Here is a 22,077-nt window from a genome sequence, read left to right on the forward strand (position 1 = left end):
CCTTACGCTGTTCTGAACACCGTCCATCGTTGCTCTTATCAGTCTAGTCAGCTTCCCGGGAAAGCTGTTCTCGTCCAAGATTTTCCATAGCTCTGTGCGGTCGATACTGTTGTATGCCGCTTTGAAGTCGATGAACAGGTGATGCGTTGGAACCTGGTATTTACGGCATTTCTGGAGGATTTGCCGTACGGTGAAGATCTGGTCCGTTGTCGACCGGCCGTCGATGAAATCGGCTTGGTAACTTCCCACGAACTCATTTACTTTAGGTGAAAGACGACGGAAGATGATCTGAGATAGCACTTTGTAGGCGGCATTCAAAATGGTGATCGCTCGAAAGTTCTCACACATTAACTTGTCGCCTTTCTTGTGGATGGGACAGATTATCCCTTCCTTCCACTCCTCCGGTAGCTGTTCGGTTTCCCAGATCTTGACTACTAATTGGTGCAGACAGGTGGCCAACTTTTCCAGGCGGCGCTTTTTCTCCCGGAAGAGAATCGTTCCGTCGACTCCGTTCTACGTACCCGATAGTGCTCTCGGCTGCGTTGTTAATGGCTGCTTTGACTGTACTCCAGCAGTCCTCTAGAGGGGCCTCATCGAGCACACTCTCGTCCGGCAGCGCTGCCTCGAGATTCTGCGCGTATGCGGTGGCGACATCCGGTTGCTTCAGTCGCTCTAGATCGCACCGGGGCGGCCGCCGGTAATGTACATTGTTAATAACGGAGAGTTTTGGGCGCAGTTTAACCATCACCAGGTAGTGATCAGAGTCGATATTAGCGCCACGATAGGTCCTGACGTCAATAATGTCGGAGAAGTGCCGTCCATCAATCAGAACGTGGTCGATTTGCGATTGCGTTTGTTGTGGTGATGTAACGATACGGGAGGCTGTGCTGGAAGAAGGTGCTACGAATGGCCATGTTCTTGGAGGTGGCGAAATCGATGAGGCGTAGGCCATTTTCGTTCGTCAGCTGATGGGCGCTGAACTTTCCAATCGTCGGTCTGAATTCCTCCTCCTGGCCTACCTGAGCGTTTAGATCCCCTATGATGATCTTGACGTCGTGGTTTGGGCAGCGGTCGTACTCGCGTTCAAGCTGCGCGTAAAGTGCGTCTTTGTCATCATCAGTGCTTCCGGAGTGAGGGCTGTGCACGTTTATTATGCTAATGTTGAAGAATCGGCCCTTGATCCTCAACCTGCATATTTTTTCGTCGATCGGCCACCAACCGATCACGCGTCTCTGCATGTCACCCATCACTAGAAAAAATGGTCCCAGCTCGCGTGTGTTGCCGCAACTCTGGTAGATAGTATGATTACCTCTAAACGTTCGCACCATAGATCCTGTCCAACACACCTCCTGAAACGCTACGATTCCGAACCCGCGGTCCTTCAGTATATCGGCGAGTATGCGGGTGCTCCCGACGAAGTTTAGAGATCTCCAGTTTCACGTACCGGAGCTTCCAATCGCAAGTCCCTTTTCGTCGCTGTGGTCGTCGCCATTGGTATCGGTTCGCATTTTTCTCTTGTTGATTTTCCGGTGCTAGTCTTTTTTACGGCTGGCTCGCAGGACCTGACACCAACCCACTAACCCAGGGAGCTGGGCTTACCTTCCCGGAAGCTACGGGTTCTGCATTGGCATTTCCTCCAACTACAGTGCTAAATAGCTAGGCTCAAGCGCCAGTCTTCGCCGGGGGTGGTATTTTTAATGGGCGCCCAGGAGATAATATTTTACCTGAGTTTCTACCCTTAATGTACGTACATATTTCCCCGAGAACAAAAAAGCCAATTGGTACAATACACAGTTATGTTAATAAATAGCAGTGAAAGCTGTTTTCCATACAATATGGCCAACTTTGAGAACTTTGTTTTCTATTGATTTTTAAACACATGGAAAAAGTTAAACACCATGTGAAGCTGTTTAAAAAGAATAGTAGTGTAAACAGGGCCGGATTAACAAATGTGGGGGTCCGGGGCCACAGTATTTTATATGAAGAATATATTTATATGAAAAAAAGTACTAAGGCAGCATCCATTTATTACGTAACGTTAAAATCGACATTTTTAGAACCCTCCTCCCCTCTCCGTAACGCTTTTTAGTATGAAAATCCTAAAATTTGTGTATGGACCGTAACGCTCGGTCCAACAATACCAACCACCCCCCCTCCCCCCATACGATCAACAATCAATATCAAATCTGACTATACATGTCAATGGTTGCTACTCCGTGATTGATCTGAGCTGGTACCAATTGCACTGAGATCCAAATGAATAAAGGCTGGGACACTCCACTTATTCTCAAAGTGCAATTCTAGCAGCTCATACATTTCTGGATCAATAATGGCACCGGCCACGTCCTTATAGTCAGTTGGGAAGGGAGAGGAATGTTATAGTGTGCTGGTTGTTGCTACTAAAGACTGAGATCACCTCTGCATCCCCACAACCAGCACGGACTGGGGTATTTGTTAGACGGAAAGGATGGGAGATCTGGGAGTTACCGTTGGATCGGTGATGCGATCCATGGATAGGGGGTTATTTATAGTGTTCGTAAGGTGATAGATTGAGTGGTGAATGAGGTGAATAAGGTCAAGCGGCACATCACGCTTTGGTTGCATAACTTGTAGGCACTGTGACACTGTGCTGTGAGTGGAAACTGGAAGGGAGGGATACGACTTTTTTCCAATTCGTTTCTGGTTCTAGCGATGGCTATGAAGAAAAAAAAAGCGAGAGAGGAAGTGGATAGAAAGATACAAAGTAGGATGAAAGGGACGAGCCAGGGATTGAACCCATGACCTTCTGCATACGAATCAGAAGCGGTAGCCACTAGACCACCAAGCCCGTCTCAACATTACCAACCCCCCCAATAGAGCATTAAGTAATTTGGGGACGACGCCTAATCAGTATTATAAGAATCTGTTAATGAAGTTATTAATGCCGTTGTGGAAGAATTTGCATCTAGAACAATAATTAGGGTAAATGTAATAATAGTGGTGCAATTAGTAGCTCCTTGTAGAAAAATAATTGAATAAAATTGATAATACCACAAAATAAAATGTCTAAAAACGTTAATCGGTAGTTTTTTACTTAAATTGGCTATGAAAAATGTAAAAACCATCGTTTATTTCAGTTTCTGCTAATAAATCACTTGCACCAACTATTGGTACACGGTTCCTGTTATGGTGGTAAAATTTAACTTTGGTTCCTATAGTGGCGCATCCCATTGAATTCTTATGGGACCCACCACTATAGGAACACTACCACCACTATAGGTACAAAGGAGCAAAACAAATAAGGAAAATAATTGTTTAAAATAGGTTTTTCGACAAATCCTAAATTCAAAACTTAATTAGTGTTATTAATTAAGTATAATGCATCTATTAAAAATGTAATTTGAGAGCTTTTTGGTAGAAAAAGTACTGAATTACCACTACCACCACTATTGGTACTACCTCCACTAAGGGAGCTTTTACCCTAGCGCAATGAAAAATGTTGACATCGCGAGTATGTTGGTAACATTGAATCCCAGATCTAGTAGAAATTCATGCCATAGTTCTTTGAAAACTGCAAAAAGAATATATAACTGAATTTATCGAGAAGTATGTAGTAAAATTTGCAGCACTATCTTACCGATTGTGCTGTTTTTTTTGTGAAATCCCAAGAGAACTTCAAAGGCATTCCTGATGCAATCTCTGAAGAAGTTGATGGTCTATCACCATGACGAATGACAACTTAACAAGAAACTGTTCTAGCGCGACTGCTTTGAGAGGTTCTGACGGCCTCCCAAAAGTATTTTTTTTGTGTTTTGTAGTTTATTTGATTTCAATGTACTGCTAATATATTGTAAAAATATGTAACTATGGCGAGCGTAGCACTGATATGTATCTTATTCGACGTGCAATGTTAATATTATTTTATATTCAGATTATCAACCGAAGAATCTAGTAATTCAACCAAACGCCATCAAGACGACGAGGAAACCAGGATGATTCGGGCAGACAACTGAGTCGAAGAAGGCTAACAATGGTGTACCTGAACGTTGACCAAGCGTATCCTTTTGAGTTTACCCTTCCACTAACAACACCCAAATTCCCGTGACACCTAGGCCTGAGAGATCGTAGAGTTGTCTACATTTTTCATAGGTGTCCAAAACTAACCATCTTTTCCCATTCCCCAGCAGTCGCAAGGACGTGGCCAGGACAGTGCTCGATCATTGGAGGATTGCGTCAGTCTTGTCTAAGAGTCAGAGATTAATCCCAAATCTTTGTGCTTTGGTTCAGACGGGAAGGAGGCAACCCTCATACTTAGCAGCGGTCTAGGACTGTACCACCTACGAATTTGTGCGACTCGCTTAATGCTAATGCTAATGCTAACGCTGAAATCAAAGAGAAAATTCTAATAGAAAATATTGAAGAATTTTAGCGGGAATCCAAGAAAAAATTCTGATGGAATTTTTGACTTATTTCCAATAGAATTTCCAATTAAATTTCCTGAAAATCTTTAGTGGAAACCCGGATAAATGTTTAGTCAATTAATCCACAAATTTCTTCCGCAGTTTTCTCAATCAACATATGGATTTTATCAGGAGTTCGTCAGATATTCATCCTTATTTCAAAAAGCAAATCTCTCAACTCAAAAAAATGGGCTGAAACTTTTCAAAATAATCTGCCTTGAACTCGTGTTAGAATTCCTCTTAAATATGATTCAACACTTCAAGTATTCTCCGATATTAGATGGTCGTAGGCTGCCTAAGTAAAATCAAACTAAAAATTTCCAAAAATACTTCAAAATTTCGAAAAAAAAATCCTATAGTTCTACGAAGGAATCTGTTGGTAAATTCTTCAATTTTTTTCAAAAATTGTAGACGGAAGAATAAACAAACAAATTCAGCAGGAACTCTTCGACTATTCAATTTATAAAGTTTGAAGATCCTCTAGAACTCAGTTGAAAGTTTAGGAGTTCCGGTAATTTATCTTGAAGAATAGCACGAATAGAAATAAATAATAATCAATTTTGGAGGAAAAATTTGAAATTTCATAAAAAGCTGGACAAATAAATAGTTGCAGTATTTCTCAAAAGATTCACAACGTATCATATACATCTTGTATTTCGACTAAGTGTAGAATTAGCATTAGTTAAAATACACAGAAATAAAAAAAACAAAAAAAAATGATTTCGACAGTAATGTGAAGTTCTTATGACAAAAATCAAATCGAGAAAAGATTCTTGAACTACTTCTTTTTTCTTGTTTCACATTTTTTTAAGAAAGAGATATTTTGTGGCGCTCCCAAAATGGGCCGGAGCACTGCATGCCACGATTGATAAGGTAAATTTTTCTAAGTCTTTGTCATTTTGTGGCCTTGTTATTTATGTTTCGCACTTGGAAATATTTCGCCAGCTTTCGGACTTCGAAAAAAAAAAATCGTCGGCTTATCATGGTTTTGATCTTGGGTAATTGAAAATGTGGGCTTCCCGTGCGAGGGATGTGTGCTGATTTATGACTTGATAGTGGCACGGTGGCACCTCTTCTGGGGTGGCCTTCTGGAATTCCACAAGAGATTCATCCGCGAATCCTCCAAGAAATCTTTCGTGGTTTCTCCAAAAAAATTCATCCAGATTTTCAAGGGGGTTTATTTAACCCTCTACCGTCTACCCCCGTTGGTTTGACCTCATCTAATCTGAACACTTTTTAATTTGACCCCCTCTAATCTGCACATCGTTCAAACTAAAAATGGTTCAAACGTCATTCTGCTCATGGAACGGGGTGAAACGGAACACAGAATCAAAACAAAACAACAAAAAGGGTTACCATCAGTGTGTTTTTCGATGTCCACAGGGTCACTAGAAGTTCAAAATAAAAAATGAACCCCGTTGGTTTGCATGAGGTGTCGTTCAAACCAACAGGGGTAGACGGTAATACCCAATCCCGCCTTTAGACGGGGTATAGTTTGAGCATTTTTATAATTTTTGTTTCGTGAAAAATCATTTTTTTTATATTTTTTGGCTAATATTTAAAACGGTTTTGTATATCTCAAAATGGTTTTTGGTGTATTTTAAAACATATTCACGTTTTTTTTTAAATCATTGAAAAATTGATGTTTTAGTCACCTTTTAGAAGTAATTGTTCATTTTGTATTGATTCGCTACAATTAACATATTTTAAATTTTTCCCAAATCACTATACCCTAGTTTAATAGTTTAAGGGAATCGAATACACTCTAAAATTATTTTCCTTAAAATTGCACGAAAAATATTTTTTTTTTATGAAAAAAAATAAAAATAAAAGTATTTCAACGATAAACAAAAAATCTCAAAATGTTTTCATCTCAAAAAATCAGTACCCCAAATAGGCTTCTAGGATAATATAAAAGTATGAGGATGTTGAAAAATAAAAATAAGAAAAATCAAAAACTGAAATTCACAAAATCGAGAATTAAAGAGAATCATCTTCCAAAACATGTTTAATTCATAGAGCTACTTCGGCACTGCAGTCTTGGGGAATTAAAACGATAGTTTTAGATTTTTCCCAACGTTTCGACTCGATTCTGTGCATCAGCTACGAGAACCACAACCCGGTTTCTGAAAAGCCACACAGAAATATGCATCCTATCTGCAGATAAGGGCAATAGGACAGTAATAATGTACAAAGAGGACTACAACCAAAAAATGCGGACCTTGATAGAAGACGATGAAACCTACACGAAAGTAAACAGGGACCCAACATCAAGTTTCCAGTCAAAGAACAACAACATAGTAAGAAGGCTTAAAGACCCAAAGCTCATAAATGAATACACCGCACGTCAACTAACCAGACATGATTCGGTTTGCCCAAGAATCTATGGTCAACCAAAGGCCCACAAGCCCGGTCTGCCTCTCAGACCAGTCATCCCCAATATGACTGCTCCCACATACATGTTGTCGAAGTTCGTAGCCCAAGTCCTGTAAGAATCGTTAGTGAGCAAATACAACACCATCAGTTCTTTCGCCTTTTGCCAGGACATTCAAAACACCAAGCTACCTGAAGGATACATCATCATATCGTTAGATGTCGTATCGCTCTTTACAAACGTTCCCCGGGAACTGGTAAGAAAGAGTATCATCGATAGGTGGTCAGAAATCATCACGGAGATCGACTTGGACCTGTTCATCGGAATCGTCGATTTGTGTATGGATGCCAGCTTTTTTAGGTTCGAAGGACAACACTATCGACAAGTTTTCGGTACAGCAATGGGCAGTCCTCTGTCACCAATCCTAGCCGACATCGCTCTGGACACAGTAATCGATAAAGCTATGTCCTCACTTCCCTTCCCGATTCCAATACTCAAAAAGTATGTGGATGATATCTTCATGGCCATTCCGGCCGATGCCAAGGAACTAGTACTCGACGCGTTCAACCGACACGAAGTGAGGCTACAGTTTACGCTAGAAACCGAAGTTAATGGAAAGTTGCCATACCTAGATATGACGGTGATCAGAAACGAGGACCAAACTCTGCATACCGAATGGTTCATGAAATCAATAGCTTCCGGAAGGATGCTGAACTGGCACTCCTTCCACCTACCCAAATATAAAGTAAACGTCGCAAGAAACTTTATACACAGGGTCTGTACACTATCCACCAACTTAAACACAGCTGCGAAGAAGAAAATCATCCAGAATCAGCTCATCACTAGGCTCATCATGAACGGGTATCCGAAAACATTGATAAACAGAATCTTCCATCTGTACATCAATCAAAACAATCGTCACGGTAGACAAGAACAAACAGCTTCTATCACAGAAACACCAGCCCGAACAGCTATGCCGCCAACCATCCAACACCAATCATCGTCCCAACCAACAATCCAGCCATCCAACCCATCGATCGATCGTCCGACAAATCAGTCACAGCTACAGTCATCAACATGCTCCAATGCCATCTCATCGACACGACCGCTCATAATAACCAGCACAGATCCTTCGGCACCTGGAATGGACACTCAACGTGAAATTGCCTCAATAATTCAACGACCTCCAAATGCATATAATATCGAGCCAACAACAACAAACCACGGAGAACATCTGATCTACCGATTCATCCCATACGTCGCAGGACTATCCGAATGCATCATCCGCATCCTCAACAGAGACTACAACAACATCACCATCGCATGCAGACAAACCAAAACCATCCAACGTTTCCATACACCCGTAAAAGACCCGATTAGTATGCTAGATAGGAGTAGAGTAGTATACAAAATACCATGCAGCAATTGTAAACAATGCTACATTGGTATGACCAACAACAGATTACAAACAAGATTATACGGGCACAAAACACATATTAACAAACTAAACAGGCTAAAAGAATTAGGGTATAATAAAACCGATATAGATATGATAACATTGAGAGAGCGAACAACGTTAATCGAACATTGCATCGATCACGACCACATGTTCAATCTAGGCCAGGTCACAGTGTTAGACAGAAGCAATCACACGAACACACTCGCATTTCTAGAAATGTGCCATATCACTAACACACCACACACAGTAAATCATCGCACAGACGTTAGTGGGTTAAACTCCACATACGCAGCCATCTTACAAACCTTTTGCGAAACATTTCGAACCCATCAAACAACTAATGATCCACCATCTTCAAACCAACCGTTACCTCCACCAGATGTGTAGTGCGAAGAATTTAGTTGCTTCATTAAGTGAAATTAACAAAACTCGCTACGTTTCACTTAATATCCCACATGTAGGTCTAATTCAAACCACTTTTAGAATAATATGTGTAACTAAACATTGTTTATGCCTGTTTACAGCCAATGTTCAATAGTTTAGACACCGACAGTTCTATGTAAGTGAACTATCGAAACATGTAACCCACACAATAATGATTCCCATAATTACAGTATCCCCTGAAGAAGACTCTAATACGAGTCGAAACGTTGGGAAAAATCTAAAACTATCGTTTTAATTCCCCAAGACTGCAGTGCCGAAGTAGCTCTATAGATCGTAACAGTCGAACTCTCCTTATCCATGTTTAATTCGATTTTAGATGACGAAAAATGATATTTAGATCAAAATCAAAAAATTGGGTATTAGAAGGTTAAGATTTCTTCAAAAGTTTCCTCTGGGATTCTTCCAGGAGTTTCTCCTGAGATTCCGAAGGTATTTTCCGTTTGGTATTTCTGCAAGAGCTCTATTCAGGATTCCATCAGTAAGTACTGCCGAATTTCTTCCACAGATTTTTTCCGGGATTTCTTAAGGAATGCAATCTGAGATTACCTCAGGAATTCCTGCATTCCTTCGAAATTCCTTCCGAAATTTCACTAGGAATTAATTCCGGGCTTCCCTCAATAGTTTGTTATAGAACTACCCCAGCTTTTTTTCCTAAACTGTACCAGGAATTTCTCCAGGGATTTCTCCACATTCTAGGATCCCTCTAGAATATCCTTCTGTGATTCCTCAGGATGCTCCATATGAGATTCTGTTTGTTTTCTTTTTTCAGAAGTTCTCTCTGGGAAAAAGTTCCATCTGAAACTCCTCCTGGATACCATCTGAGGTTCTTTTTGGGACTTTTTTTTTCAATGAGGTCCGTTGATTCTTCAGCAGTTCCTGAGAAGTTTCTTTCGGAATGTCGTCAGAACTTCTTTTTATGAACTTCCTTGAAAAAATGGGATACCGGAAGAAACTGTTGGAGGAAAATCAGACGAAATTTGATTGAATATTTTCTCAACGAACTCCTGTAGGAACTTCAAAGGAATTCCATATACAAAAACTTCTGGAAGAATTCCTCAAAATGATTCTATGACTTTTTCCAGATTTATATTACCGTAAATATTTTTTTCTCAATTTAATTTTTGATTTACGTAAATCATTTACGAATCATTCTGCCTTTTTAGAGAATAAATGTTGGATAATAAACGCTATTTTTCTCTGTGGGAATATCTACGTATATACTCCTGAAGGAATCCCCTAAAGGAGCGGACCTGGTGTGGTGGTTAGAACACAAGACTATCACGCCGAGGACCTGGGATCGAATCCCACTTCCGACATACTCACAAAATGTGGTTTCTTCTTTCGGAAGGGAAGTAAAGCGTGTGGGTCCCGAGATGAACTAACTAGCCTAGGGTTAAAAATCTCGTTAATACAGACAAAAAAAAAAAGAATCCCCTAAAAAATACCTGGAGGATTTCAATTAGCAACACATGAAAAAATTTCAGAATAAACATCCGGAAGAATTGCAGGAGGAACTCATGGGAAAATCCATAAAAGATTTCAAAGATGAATCCTGGTCCTGGACCTGGAAAGAGTTTATGGAGAAATCCCGGAATCAGTTTCAGAAAGAATTTCAGAAGAAGTATCATGAAGCATGTTGGAAGAAGTTCCAAAAGGAATCCCGGAATGAATTCCCAAAGATATCTCGGAAGAAGTTCTTGGAGGGAACCTGAAGAAATCCCAGAAGTAATTCCTGACAGGAGCCCAAAAGAAATTCTCGAAGGAATTCCTGAAGGAGTTCCCAGATTAATCCCTGAAGTAGTTCCTAGAGGAATCCCGCGCAGATCGAAAACATAGTGTAAATTTCTGTGACATATAATGCACATAATTGGAGCGTGGGATTTCACAGAAGTTTACATGACATTTCATGTAAATCTCATGAAATATGATGAAAACTTCCATTATATGTCATGTAATTCAGCATGACTCAGAGTTTTTTACATGACATATAACACAAATTTACATGATATATCATGTAAACCATCATAACTTGAAGTTTACGTGACTAAAATGAAGATTACATGACGTGTAATCTTCATTATTTTTATCTGTGCGGTATTAATTTTCGGTGGTATTACCCTAGAAATCGCGGAAGGAATTCTTAAGCAATCCCAGAAGTAATTCTTCGTGCCTGCCACACGATATACGCATGCAAAATGGTCATTGGCAGAGGAAGCTCTGAGTTAATAACTGTGGAAGTGCTCATAGAACACTAAGCTGAGAAGCAGGCTTTGTCCCAATGAGGACGTTACGCCAAGAAGAGAGAGAGAAGTAGTTCTTTAAAGAATCCCGGTAGGAGTTCCCGGAGAAGTTTTTGGAGGAATACTGAAAAAAAAAATCCTGAAGAAATCCAGCACAGATACAAATAATAATATTTACACATAATGTAAACTTAATTTTAGTCATGTAAACTTAGTATTATGATGGTTTACATGATATATCATGTAAATTTGTGTTATATGTCATGTAAATACTAAGAGTCATGCTGAATTACATGCCATATAATGGAAGTTTACATGATATTTTACGACTTTTACATGATATGTCATGTAAACTTATGTGATATCTCACGCTCCAATCATGTGCATCATATGACACATAATTTTACTTTCTTTTTTCGATCTGTGCACAAACATAGCGTCTGCAATGCTTTTTGACGCTGGCTTTGGCCTTCTGCAGCACTGAATGTTGCTGACGGACTACAGGTTTGGCTCCTTGTGTTTTCGCTCGCTCTTTCACCGCTTTTGCTTTGCTTCGAGTTTACCCAAATTATTGTCACCGGTGGTGTTGAAGGCATTCTTGATGGTACTCCATTGATATGCTAAGATGTAACCTTCCGCAATATCCGCAGACCGCTTTTCCAGCTCTTCGGCGAAGGACCTTTTTCAACGCAGCGTCTTCCAGTCGGCGTATGTTTGATCGATACTAGATTTTCCCATCCTATCGGTGGATCCTAGCAATGCGCAGTCGGATCTGACGAGTAGGAGATGATGGTCGGACGCAATGTCGACACTACATTTGTTTTCTACATCAACTATCAATAATGCGAAGAAGTTCTTTATTCCCCATATTATTATGGATATTCGGTAGATATGGAAGTGAGAAACAGTATCAGAAAACTATTCCTACCATCAATAAAAGCAATTGCACTCATAAATAACACAAGCGCCACCAATCCTATAACGCCAGTAAAGCGCATGGTCACGCTTGTAGCAATCTCGATAGTGCACCGCTGTTGGCTGCCACTTGCCAGACAGAACTAAATCACATTTCAAACTAATTGACAACTGTACTTTACAAGCAAGAGCCATACATACCCAGTCGTCCTCACTGAAAGCGCACTCCAGCGGCGCAAATCCTCTCCTAATCGCGATCTAATACCCCCCTTTTTCATACCTACATTATATCTTAAGTTGGACAATAAATTTCCGATTAGCGAATTGGTTCCGCAGCAGACATCTTTTATTATTGGCTTGAGAAGTACAGTGCACACTGCACTGGAATGGACACAAGTGAAGTAAAGTGCATGTCCACGAACACCCAGTAGCAGCAAATCCATAATTTTCCACACTTCCTTCTGCGTTCCTTGGAAGCGACGGATTGGCTTGCACGTCACAAATTGAAAAGTGTTTGCTCCGATAAGGAGTCCTTCGCTTTCCATCATCGTCCGCCACTATGGTGCGCTGCTTGGACGCCGCCGGTGCACTTACTAATGTTATGACTAACGACGTCGGAGACGGAGGGGGTTCCGCACCTTAATCCGACATTTTTATCTGCTGCGTTCGGAATTGGCAACTCACTATTTGCTTGATTGAATTTGTGTTACTCGAACGAAATCCGATCAGAGAGAAATGGCAGAATTATGACAACCGGAACTATTATTCCAACCAAATATATAGTCTTTTAAATCATAGCTATACACTAAAATTGTCCCAAAATTTTGTCTAGTGCCAACGATGTTATAATGGGTTCTGATACAATTAAATTTATCCCTTTTAACTTTATTTAGCTAGTTTAATTTGAGCTAGGTTTTCATTAGCTTTAAATATATTTTCAGTTTAAATCTAACACATTTCAATACTTGTAGGGTTTCTCATGATATAAACATGAAACTTTGGGAAATAGCTTAGCAAGACTGCTAAAACGATTTTTCAATCTTTCCCGACGATTCGATCTGTTTTCAAGGCGAGAATGATTAAAAAAACTCATGTTTTTATTCAGACGAAAACTGCTAAGCCATTTTTTCAAACTTTTTTCCCTCCTTTCAATATAAACATTAGCTGTTGATATATTTTTGTTACACATTTGTTATACCGGTCTGATCGAGCAGCAGGGAAGGAGTCCACTACTGCCGCCAATCGGTTGATTAATAATTTCTGCCGAGTGGTACCCTCTGGACTAGTCAAGCTTGTTATCACTACAGGTCCAGCAAGGAGCTGTCAATCTTCGTCGTTGATGGACCGAAAAAGGAATTTCTTCGGTTCGTCAGCTCGCCGGCTCTGACAGACAGAGGATTAGATAAAGGCATGTGTGCGGTCGGTGGAGAGCAAAAAAAAAGTGTGCCATCAGTTGAAATACTTCGTTTCCCATTCGGTCAAGGTGACGGGACAAAGTCCAGTAATCTGACGGTTCTTCTGGATCATCTATGCAAATCTTACTTTGACACTGCTATGGATAGAGCGGTAGGTCAGAGCGCTGTTTGCAACATAACCACCATGTCTAGAATTGAACTCCCGAACGTCAGGGATCTTCGTCGGGTGGCTCGTAAAACTAGATCATCTACTAAGCGTCCCAGACTGGGAGATCTACTATTTTTAGGAAGAAATTTTCCCAACAAGATAAAACTCACGGGTACGGAACGGCTCTAGTGACGATCGAGTTGATCTTGACCGACGACGATGGATGGGAGTTCCTCGAAGCTGTGACAACATGTAGAAGATGTCAGTCAATCTCGTTAGCTTTTTTCGTACCAAATTGGAAGAAGGCATCAACCGAAAAACGGCGCCATTCTGGGTAGCTAAATTTAGAATGCTTGCTAAGAGCGGATGCATTTAATTTAGGAATGGTCTTCGGTGTTTTCGGAAACGATGAGAACGACAACAGGGCACAACCATTCGGCGCATACGTATGAATGAGTTAAGAAAGTCGCAGAAATAGAAGCTATTAAAGCCAATTCAGGCTTATAATATCTCACATGTAGGTCATTGTTGTCATTCGCATTCATTTTTTAACGAATTATGTATCCACTTAATATTGGTTCTACATATTTCACATTTAATTCTTTTGAATCATCAGTTTATTGCAGATTCGGATAAAATAGAAGCCAGTAGGACAAAGATGGGAAAGTTAATGGGACAACCTAACTATGAATTAAAACCTACCTACTGGTACCGTACTGGCGGCGATACTACCGAGAAGTCACACCTCACGGCAATAAATAAGTGTTTCGACTCAATACAAGTATTCGTTCAATCATCTTAATGGTGATGTCTGATCTACATGCCAGTCCTAGTGCCAGGGAAGGACTCTCAGCTTAACTATGCACTACGGTCTTCCGAAAAGTAGAAGGTTGGTATCCGGCCTGGCAACAAGCCGTAAAAAACCGTTGCAAAGGAAATTTAGCAACAGAATAATCGAGACAATCGGCAACGACCCCAGCGAACAAAAAAGGACTTGCGATTACAATCGGAACAAAAAGGTACTGCCAATCTCTCAACTTCATTGGGAGCACCCGTACACTCGCCGAAGGTCCGCGGGTTCGGCATCACAACGCTGCAGGAGGCGTTTCTTTTTTTTTGGTCCTCAGGTTATGTGGGGATCGACCTACTAAAACCTCATTATCTCTTCCTTACCTTCGCGATACGCCCGTTAGGGATGACTTCGAAAAGGGGGGGGGGGGTGTACATGAGTACTCTCTATTTGTAAGTGTTCCACCAGCTATCGCTTTAAGTTGTCCTCTCTTCCCTGAAGGATTGGGTCCTGGCAAGTAATATAGACTACCCGTTGGACTCAAGCTCCAGGATGGGGAGCGAGAGGGGCAACTCTACTTGCTGTTTGTCGGTCCACCATTTTCATTGTAGTTCTAGTACGACTCGGGAAACCGTGGAAGTCCGCAAACATCCTTTCAACAATGCTGGCCGGAGTGACATCTCTAACGCATATGTCCTGCATACTCGACCTTTGCGTGGGCATTCGAAGAGCACATGCTCTGCAGTCTCGTCGCAGTTTGCGCATTCTAGACATACGGGGGAGCCTGCACGCCCGAATCTGACAGAAATGGTGTCAAGTTACAGTTCATCTCACCATGGGGCCTGCTCGTCCATTTAGACACGCTCGGTATGTGCCAGTGTGTCCATCTATCCTTTGACCCGCAATTGCTTCAGTGAGCGCTTAGAGTTGATCGTGCACTCGTCTGTGGTGACCACTGCCTGCTGTTCAGACTTGCGTTTGTTTACCACCACCACCTCCGGTTTGTAGTCCGTGAAGTGCCAGCTGTCTCGACCTCATCCAGTCCTCCACAAAGCTAATTGCGTGCGCTGCTGTCAGTTCCACTAGCTCTATCGACTCGCCGTATACCACGAGGGAGATATCATCGGCAAACCTGACCATTTTTACGCCCGGTGGAAGTGTGAGCCTCAATACGCCATCATACGCCGCGTTCCAAAGTACCGGGCCCAGGATGGAACCTTAAGGTAACCCTGCGGTGGTGTTGTGGCTCCTCTCACCTTCCTCGGTGTCATAGATTAGCCTCCTATTCTGGAAGAAGCTCTCCAGTATCCGGCATAGGCTATCCGGGACTCGTAGGTGGTTCATGGCGCACTCGATGGCGGTCCAACTGACGCTGTTGAACGCAGTCTTCACACCCTGCGTAACGATCGCGCAATAGCGGATTCTCGTTTACTTCACGATGAACTTTGCCATTTCTGGACGTCAAGTTCACCATTGCGGTCATCAGGAATACATGCTTGGTTGATGGAGAATCTCTGCTAGAACTCGACGACCTTACATGATGCTGAATCGTTACCCCAGTACCGGGGTTGGCTTCAGCAAGTTTCTGGGTACCAGCGTGATTAACTGGAGTCCTCTTACGCTCAAAATGTAGTAGCGTGTGATGTCTTTTTGAGCACTGCAGGCACGATTTACTACTGGAACATGCTGAGCTTCGGTGGCCCTTTCTCAAACAATTAAAGCATGCATTTAGCTCCTTCACTCTCGTATGGCGCTGATCCACGGACAGCTTCTGGAACACGGAACACTTGAAATTTTGATGCTGTCCGGCACAGAAGTCGCACACATACGTCGGCACTACTAACGCTGCATGCGAAGTCTTGGAAGGCACGAGCTTGGATGTAGGCGGCTTCCGGTTGGAGACCTTGGGACTCGGGGATACGATGTATGCACTATTCTCGCATCTCTCCAGAATGACGCATCGTTGTTTTAGAAATTCGATGGTCTGTTCGTAGTCTGGAAGCTCCTTCTGATCCATTGAAGCTTCCCACAGCTCACGGGTCTGACCATCTAAGGCATGCCTCAACACGGTCACCACGATCAGCTCTGACATCCCTGAAAGCGGTTGACCGAGCTTGATGAGATTCTCCACATGGCGAGTGCACTCTTCGATGAGACTCCGGAGTTCCTTCGACGATCTCCTTGTCATCTGTTTTAGGTTTAACAGGCCCAGGATGTGAGATTCCAAGATAAGCCGCTTGTTGCCAAATCTCTCCTCTAGGATGTCCCATGCGCGCTGGTAATCGTTGTCCTGCAACGTCTCCAGATCGATCACACCAGCGGCATCTCCTTTCAAGGAGTTCTCGAGGTGGTACAACTTCACGGCATCTGAATCTAATGAACGCTGCATCAGATCCTGGAACATGGCTTTGAAGCGGGGCCATGCTTCATAATGACCATCGAAGGTTGGCAATGGAGCACCAAAGGATTGGGACTGAACGATGATCGGTTGCTGGTTAGTGACACAAGGTGGCTGCTGAGTTGGCGGCACAGTCAACTTCTCGGTACAACTCTCGAACAGCACGGATACCTCCTCGTACCGCAGGTAGTGCTCATCTTGCTCATCGCGCTTGTCGGCTGAGGACTTAGCAACAATCTCCTGGTGCAACCTGACATACTCGTCCTTCTCATTTTCAATACTTCGTTGGTACACCTTGACTTGGGCTGGGCTGAGTTCACTCCTGTCCTCTTCGGCCTGCTTGAGGATAGTAAGGATTCTGGTCACATTTCGTTGTGCTAATCCACGGTTGTGGACTAGCGCCCCAAGCTGGGCTTCACATTCGGCAGAATCCGGCACCTTCTTCACCGGTGTCCGTTTGGGTGGCATCCTGATGAAATCTTCACGGGTCAGTAACACGGGGATGTGGACAGGAATTTCGTCGCTTTTGTTGCAATAATGGATGGGAGGTAGCACACGGAATCCGAAGCGGTGGCAGCAACACTCAACACTACGAAAATCGACGCGCTTGTCGGACCGGATGGAATTAGGAACACGCGAATTCCGGAACGACGGATAAAATCACTACGCGACGACGGTTTACACTCGCGGACCGACACGGATACGGACGTTGTCAAAGCCACGTCCACGCTCTTCACTGCGCAGCACGCTGTTGAAGCCACGCGGAACGCTTTTAAGACAACACACTACCGCGTTGTTCAAGCCACGCGGAACGCTTTTACACACTACCGGATCCTTATCCGGCTCGAAGGACCAAATTGTGTTCGGTAATGAACACAAGAATATTCAGGCGAAGACACTGGACTGTATATAGGATGCGGCAGAAAGAGAAACGGGTTTTCGGATAGGCAGGCAAAAACACTTGTTCACTTTCACACTTTATTCCCTTTCTTACACTATTTACACCTTATAACTCCGCGTTGTTTTAAGCCACGCGAACGCATATCACTTTAACTTTTGGATTGCAACTGACTTGCAACCGCGAACGGGTCGCATATATAGGGTTTGTGTGCCATCATTAATCTCATGCTCCCAATTTCATCCTATTCGAAAACAAGCGATTACGGCACCGATTGATTCCGTTCTTTTTGTTTTCATGCGTGCTCACTTCTAACAAAAAATACAAAAATAATGTCGAATTCGTTTATTTGCACCGCCTGCACCGCTTTGCCACCGGGTGTAGCAAACTTGCACCGAAACCGTTCGTTTATTCGCAGGTACTGTTCTGTTTTGACACCCGATTGGCACCGGTGCAAGAAAATGCTACACCCAGTATGAGCGCGGTGTAGCAGGTACAAAGCTAGTTTTACCAATACATGCATATCGCTGAACTTGTATCGTGGTTTTGTTTTGGTACGAATGATGATTTTCTCTTCGGCATTAGGTAAACAGTTTGCATTGATATTCGTTTATTTTGAGATGTTTTAATTTCCAAACAGCAAATCTGTGCGTTTAAAAATAATTTAAACTTGATCGCTGATTATCACGTCTTTCAACTTCTGAGGAATCTTCAAAATTTATCGGTAACATGAACTTTCGAGGAGTTTATTCAACGTATATTTTTCCCATCATTATTCTTTTTTGATTATCGCAAATATGTGGATTACTTTTAATGATTTTAATCATCAGAATTTTCTGTCGCATGTTGATCTATTAATTATGAAAAAATTGACGTAAGAAAGTTTTGATAAGCCCAGAATAGAATAGAAATTTATTAATTCAAATTGGACTGAAATATTACTGAAGTAACATTTTGAATTTTGATAACATTGAAAGTCAAACAAATGTCACTAAAGGATGGTTAAAGCGTTTTTAATATGAGTTGCGTTTCAATAACGTTATGTTTTAAAAAGCATTTATTTATTGTCCTTTTTACGTTGTAGCTAAACGTTTTCTATTAAACTGCCTTTAACATTTTTGTGTTAAATTTGTGCACGTAGATCGTTTACAATTGTATGTTAGCATCCATTTTTTATTGGGCAACGGAAATTGTTAAATTCTAAAGAGTTGCTTCTAATTGAAAAATTATGATATTACGAGAATTTGAAGAAGATAAATAATGTAGGAGTGTTAAAACATTGGATATCAATTTTCAAGTAACATTTATCATTACAAGTTTATCATGTTCAAGTGGATTACTGAAAACTTTTAAAATTGTTAAATTGGATATAGAAAGTAGAAAATAAAACTAAATAAAATTTTGTTCATCACGGAAATCATGAAAACATTGATTATGTTTATTTTTGATATCCTTTATTGTTTTCATTGACGCTCTCACGCGCTCTTACTAATACCATCATAAGCTGTCAATAAATTGCACCGAAACCGTTCGTTTTTTCGGTGTCAATTGCTACACCGGTGCAGTGCACCGTCGGGAATAAACGAATTCGACATAAGAAACAAAACAAACAGTGCTTCAATCCTTTGTTTTTCGTAGGATGAAAATGGGAGCCACATGCTTAATAAGGGAACCAATACCCTATACCCAAAATCTAACGTACCAGAACCACGTGGAAGGTTCTACGCGCGCGTAGAACCCACGCGACGTGTATGGAACAAATGATCATCAGCACGCTACCTGCAGGGCGACAACGACGAGAGTCGATGATGATGATGATGGCTACGGCGGCGGCGCTCACGGCTGGCTCTCACGGCACTCACTCTCTCGCTGCTGGTCGCTGCTGTCCCGTCGGCTCGGGTGAGTGCGCGTGCTTCGTAAGGATCTTCGATGACGGTTACGATGCGATGGTTGGTCTTGGTTGCGCATATCAGTATGCTGCTGCCCACGTTGGGAGCGCATTTCGCGAACACGGACTAGACGGAAACTGAATTCGAGAGACAATTATTCAATATTATCTAGTTTTAAGAAATTTATAGTTCTTTCACAATATTTTTCAACATGATATTATGCTTATATATAAATTAGCAATTAATACCAAATTGGTAATTAGATATTAGGCGAGGAGTGAGAATAAACTCGATCATGATTTGTTGATGCTTAGTTAGACGGGAATTAGATACGAAGGATTTGTAGCTCCTTCGTTTGTGAAATTTAGGGGGTTTCTTCTCTGAAATTGACAGTCGTGGGTTCAATTTCCACCGTAATAAACCTATTCCTTTCGGCATTTTTAATTTAAAATGGCTCATCAATACGTGTGTTCTGTCGTGTGGAACATCAAAGGAAAATCATAATATTTTTTTATCTTAAGGCTCCGCGATGCATTTATAGTGGAAGCTTCAAAATATGTCCGTTCCCAAGATACTTGAATCAAATATAAACAGTACATTCGTGTCTAAACATCTGTTGCCATACAAGTAACATCTGTTTACAATGTGGTGTGGTCATTTTTCAAACAAACTATCTCCACAACAAGAGGGTCATCAACACTTCCTTCAATTGATCGAACAAAGATCTGTTGAGAACCGGCCGCCACGATTGCATCCCCCATACCATAAATGTTAATCAGCTTTGATTTACAACTTTCAAACACCAACCCATCACACACCGTTCGACGTCGACGGCAGCGTTGCGATTGTCAATGATTGACTCATTCATAATCATAACGGTTCTGTTTGTCCGCGCAAATATCGAAGAACCGACGGACTCGGCGTAGGTACATACATAGTTCCGTCTTCACATCTATTGCCGACAATCGATCAGCAGCACCTCATTCACTATTCACTATTGGAATACCTCCTGTTGGCGCTTGTCGTATACATTCTGAACACAAGTGAGTAACATGTGTCTAAGTCTTCAATAGGTTGTTGCACCGCTCTGTATGTACAATGTACATCTTATAAAGACCGGCGAACCGATGCCGGTCGGTGATGATGGGATATGACTGTCACCCCCAAGCCATGCGTTATTCATGGAACTCATCAAAGTTCCGATAGTGAATCGGTTTAACAGTTACATAATCGATTTAATGAGTTTTTTACTCCTTCGCTGTGCGTACGAGCGAGCGACAAAAAGTTGAATGAAGTCTTGTTTCAACAGAGGATTATGACTACTATTCGACGAACAATCAAGATCTTTGTACATTGATTTCCTAGGGATATTTTACGTAGTGAACGGCTAATTGATTGACTATGACTAGTTCCATTTGCATCTGAGTACATTTTAACAGCTTTAAACTCGAAACAGATTACTGTGGAAACAACTGTTCAAACTGATAACATTTGGGAAGTCACATCACTCACTTGACTATACAGTGAACATAAATCGCACGAAAGCTAATTGAAACAGAAAATCCGGAGATTAATGACCGAAAAGTGCATGGCTGCGGCCGGCAGCGGCACCCATGGAGATTGGATTTATGATTTTCAGTTGCCACCATCAAAGAAATCCATTCTGCTAGAACCGCACTCTGTCCTCTTCCAGTATCGTCCATCGTCGTGATTCCTCAGTGCGTTGAAGTCGTACTCCGCGATCTTGAACCAACCAACCCATTGAACGCTGCTTGTCCCCGCCGGCCGGCTTGTATGGTGATAATGGAGCGATAAATAAATATAAATTAAACATTAAGCCGATCGTTATTGATATGGTGCGGGAGCGATGTCTTGGCGCGGGTTTTAATGGGTCTTTTTTTTCGGGTGTATCGTGTGTGCGTTCAACTTTGGTTCTCCACGTGGAAGCTCTGTCCGGCATTGTGCATTTGCTCTATGGGAATAGCGGAAATCTGGGGAGTTGAAATGGCATTTTGATGACAGGGAGAAAATGATCTAATCTTGGTCGAATCTTTGATGGGTAATTTAAAGAGTGTTCGTAAATGCGTTTTAACCGATACTTTACAACCCCGTTGCCACGTTGAGGGCCATGATTTATTTGTAAATGAACCCTCTAGTTGACGTACCTGAAAGAAAAGAGAAAACATTCAACAAATTAGAATTTTGAGAATAACATTTTAAAAATATATGTATGTAAACAAAGCTGTAACGGAAGTCTTAGATTACGCTCCATATCCAATACTTGATCCAATTATCCAAAATTAAATCTACATTTCTTTATGTTTGTTTGAACTCCAATCTGCAATTTTACTTACAAATATAAGCATTTACTTTGGGATTGCAAGTTACGGGACCTAAGCGCAATTTGCAAAAGGCTTTATTCACAATACGTTTGCTCACTTCGCGGGAAACGTTATCAATCACAAGCACAGCACTAACATCACAAGGCCTGCCTCTGTTTCTACCCACAATCATGTACATACTTCGTATTGGTCGCATGTTAATCGTCAAGCTTATCCTCGCTATCTCCCTCTTCAAAGGAACACAAGCTTCCTCCACTGTATTGCGCTTGATGCCGATAAGACAATATCGTCCGGACAAAAATAAGTCTACGTAGTTTAGACGTTAA

The 22,077-nt window shown here is 41.7% G+C and overlaps 2 protein-coding genes across 2 annotated transcripts in view; one reads left to right on the forward strand and one right to left on the reverse strand.

The window, feature by feature from the left end:
- Window positions 1-22,077, reverse strand: part of LOC109418850 (matrix metalloproteinase-2-like) — a 513,298-nt gene that overhangs the window by 426,554 nt on the left and 64,667 nt on the right. The gene's annotated exons all lie outside the window — the stretch shown is intronic.
- LOC134292193 (uncharacterized) lies at window positions 7,154-19,212 on the forward strand. Its single transcript, XM_062861108.1, has 2 exons — window positions 7,154-17,854; window positions 19,119-19,212. Exon 1 carries the CDS (start codon window positions 7,154-7,156, stop codon window positions 8,657-8,659), a length of 1,506 nt encoding a protein of 501 aa, XP_062717092.1. The 3' UTR covers window positions 8,660-17,854; window positions 19,119-19,212.

This window comes from Aedes albopictus, chromosome 3, assembly GCF_035046485.1.
Source record: "Aedes albopictus strain Foshan chromosome 3, AalbF5, whole genome shotgun sequence".
Lineage (NCBI taxonomy): Eukaryota > Metazoa > Arthropoda > Insecta > Diptera > Culicidae > Aedes > Aedes albopictus.

Bases quoted from the DNA above. Each gene is read 5' to 3' on its own strand.
- LOC134292193 (XM_062861108.1), top strand. From the start codon at position 7,154: ATGGATGCCAGCTTTTTTAGGTTCGAAGGACAACACTATCGACAAGTT.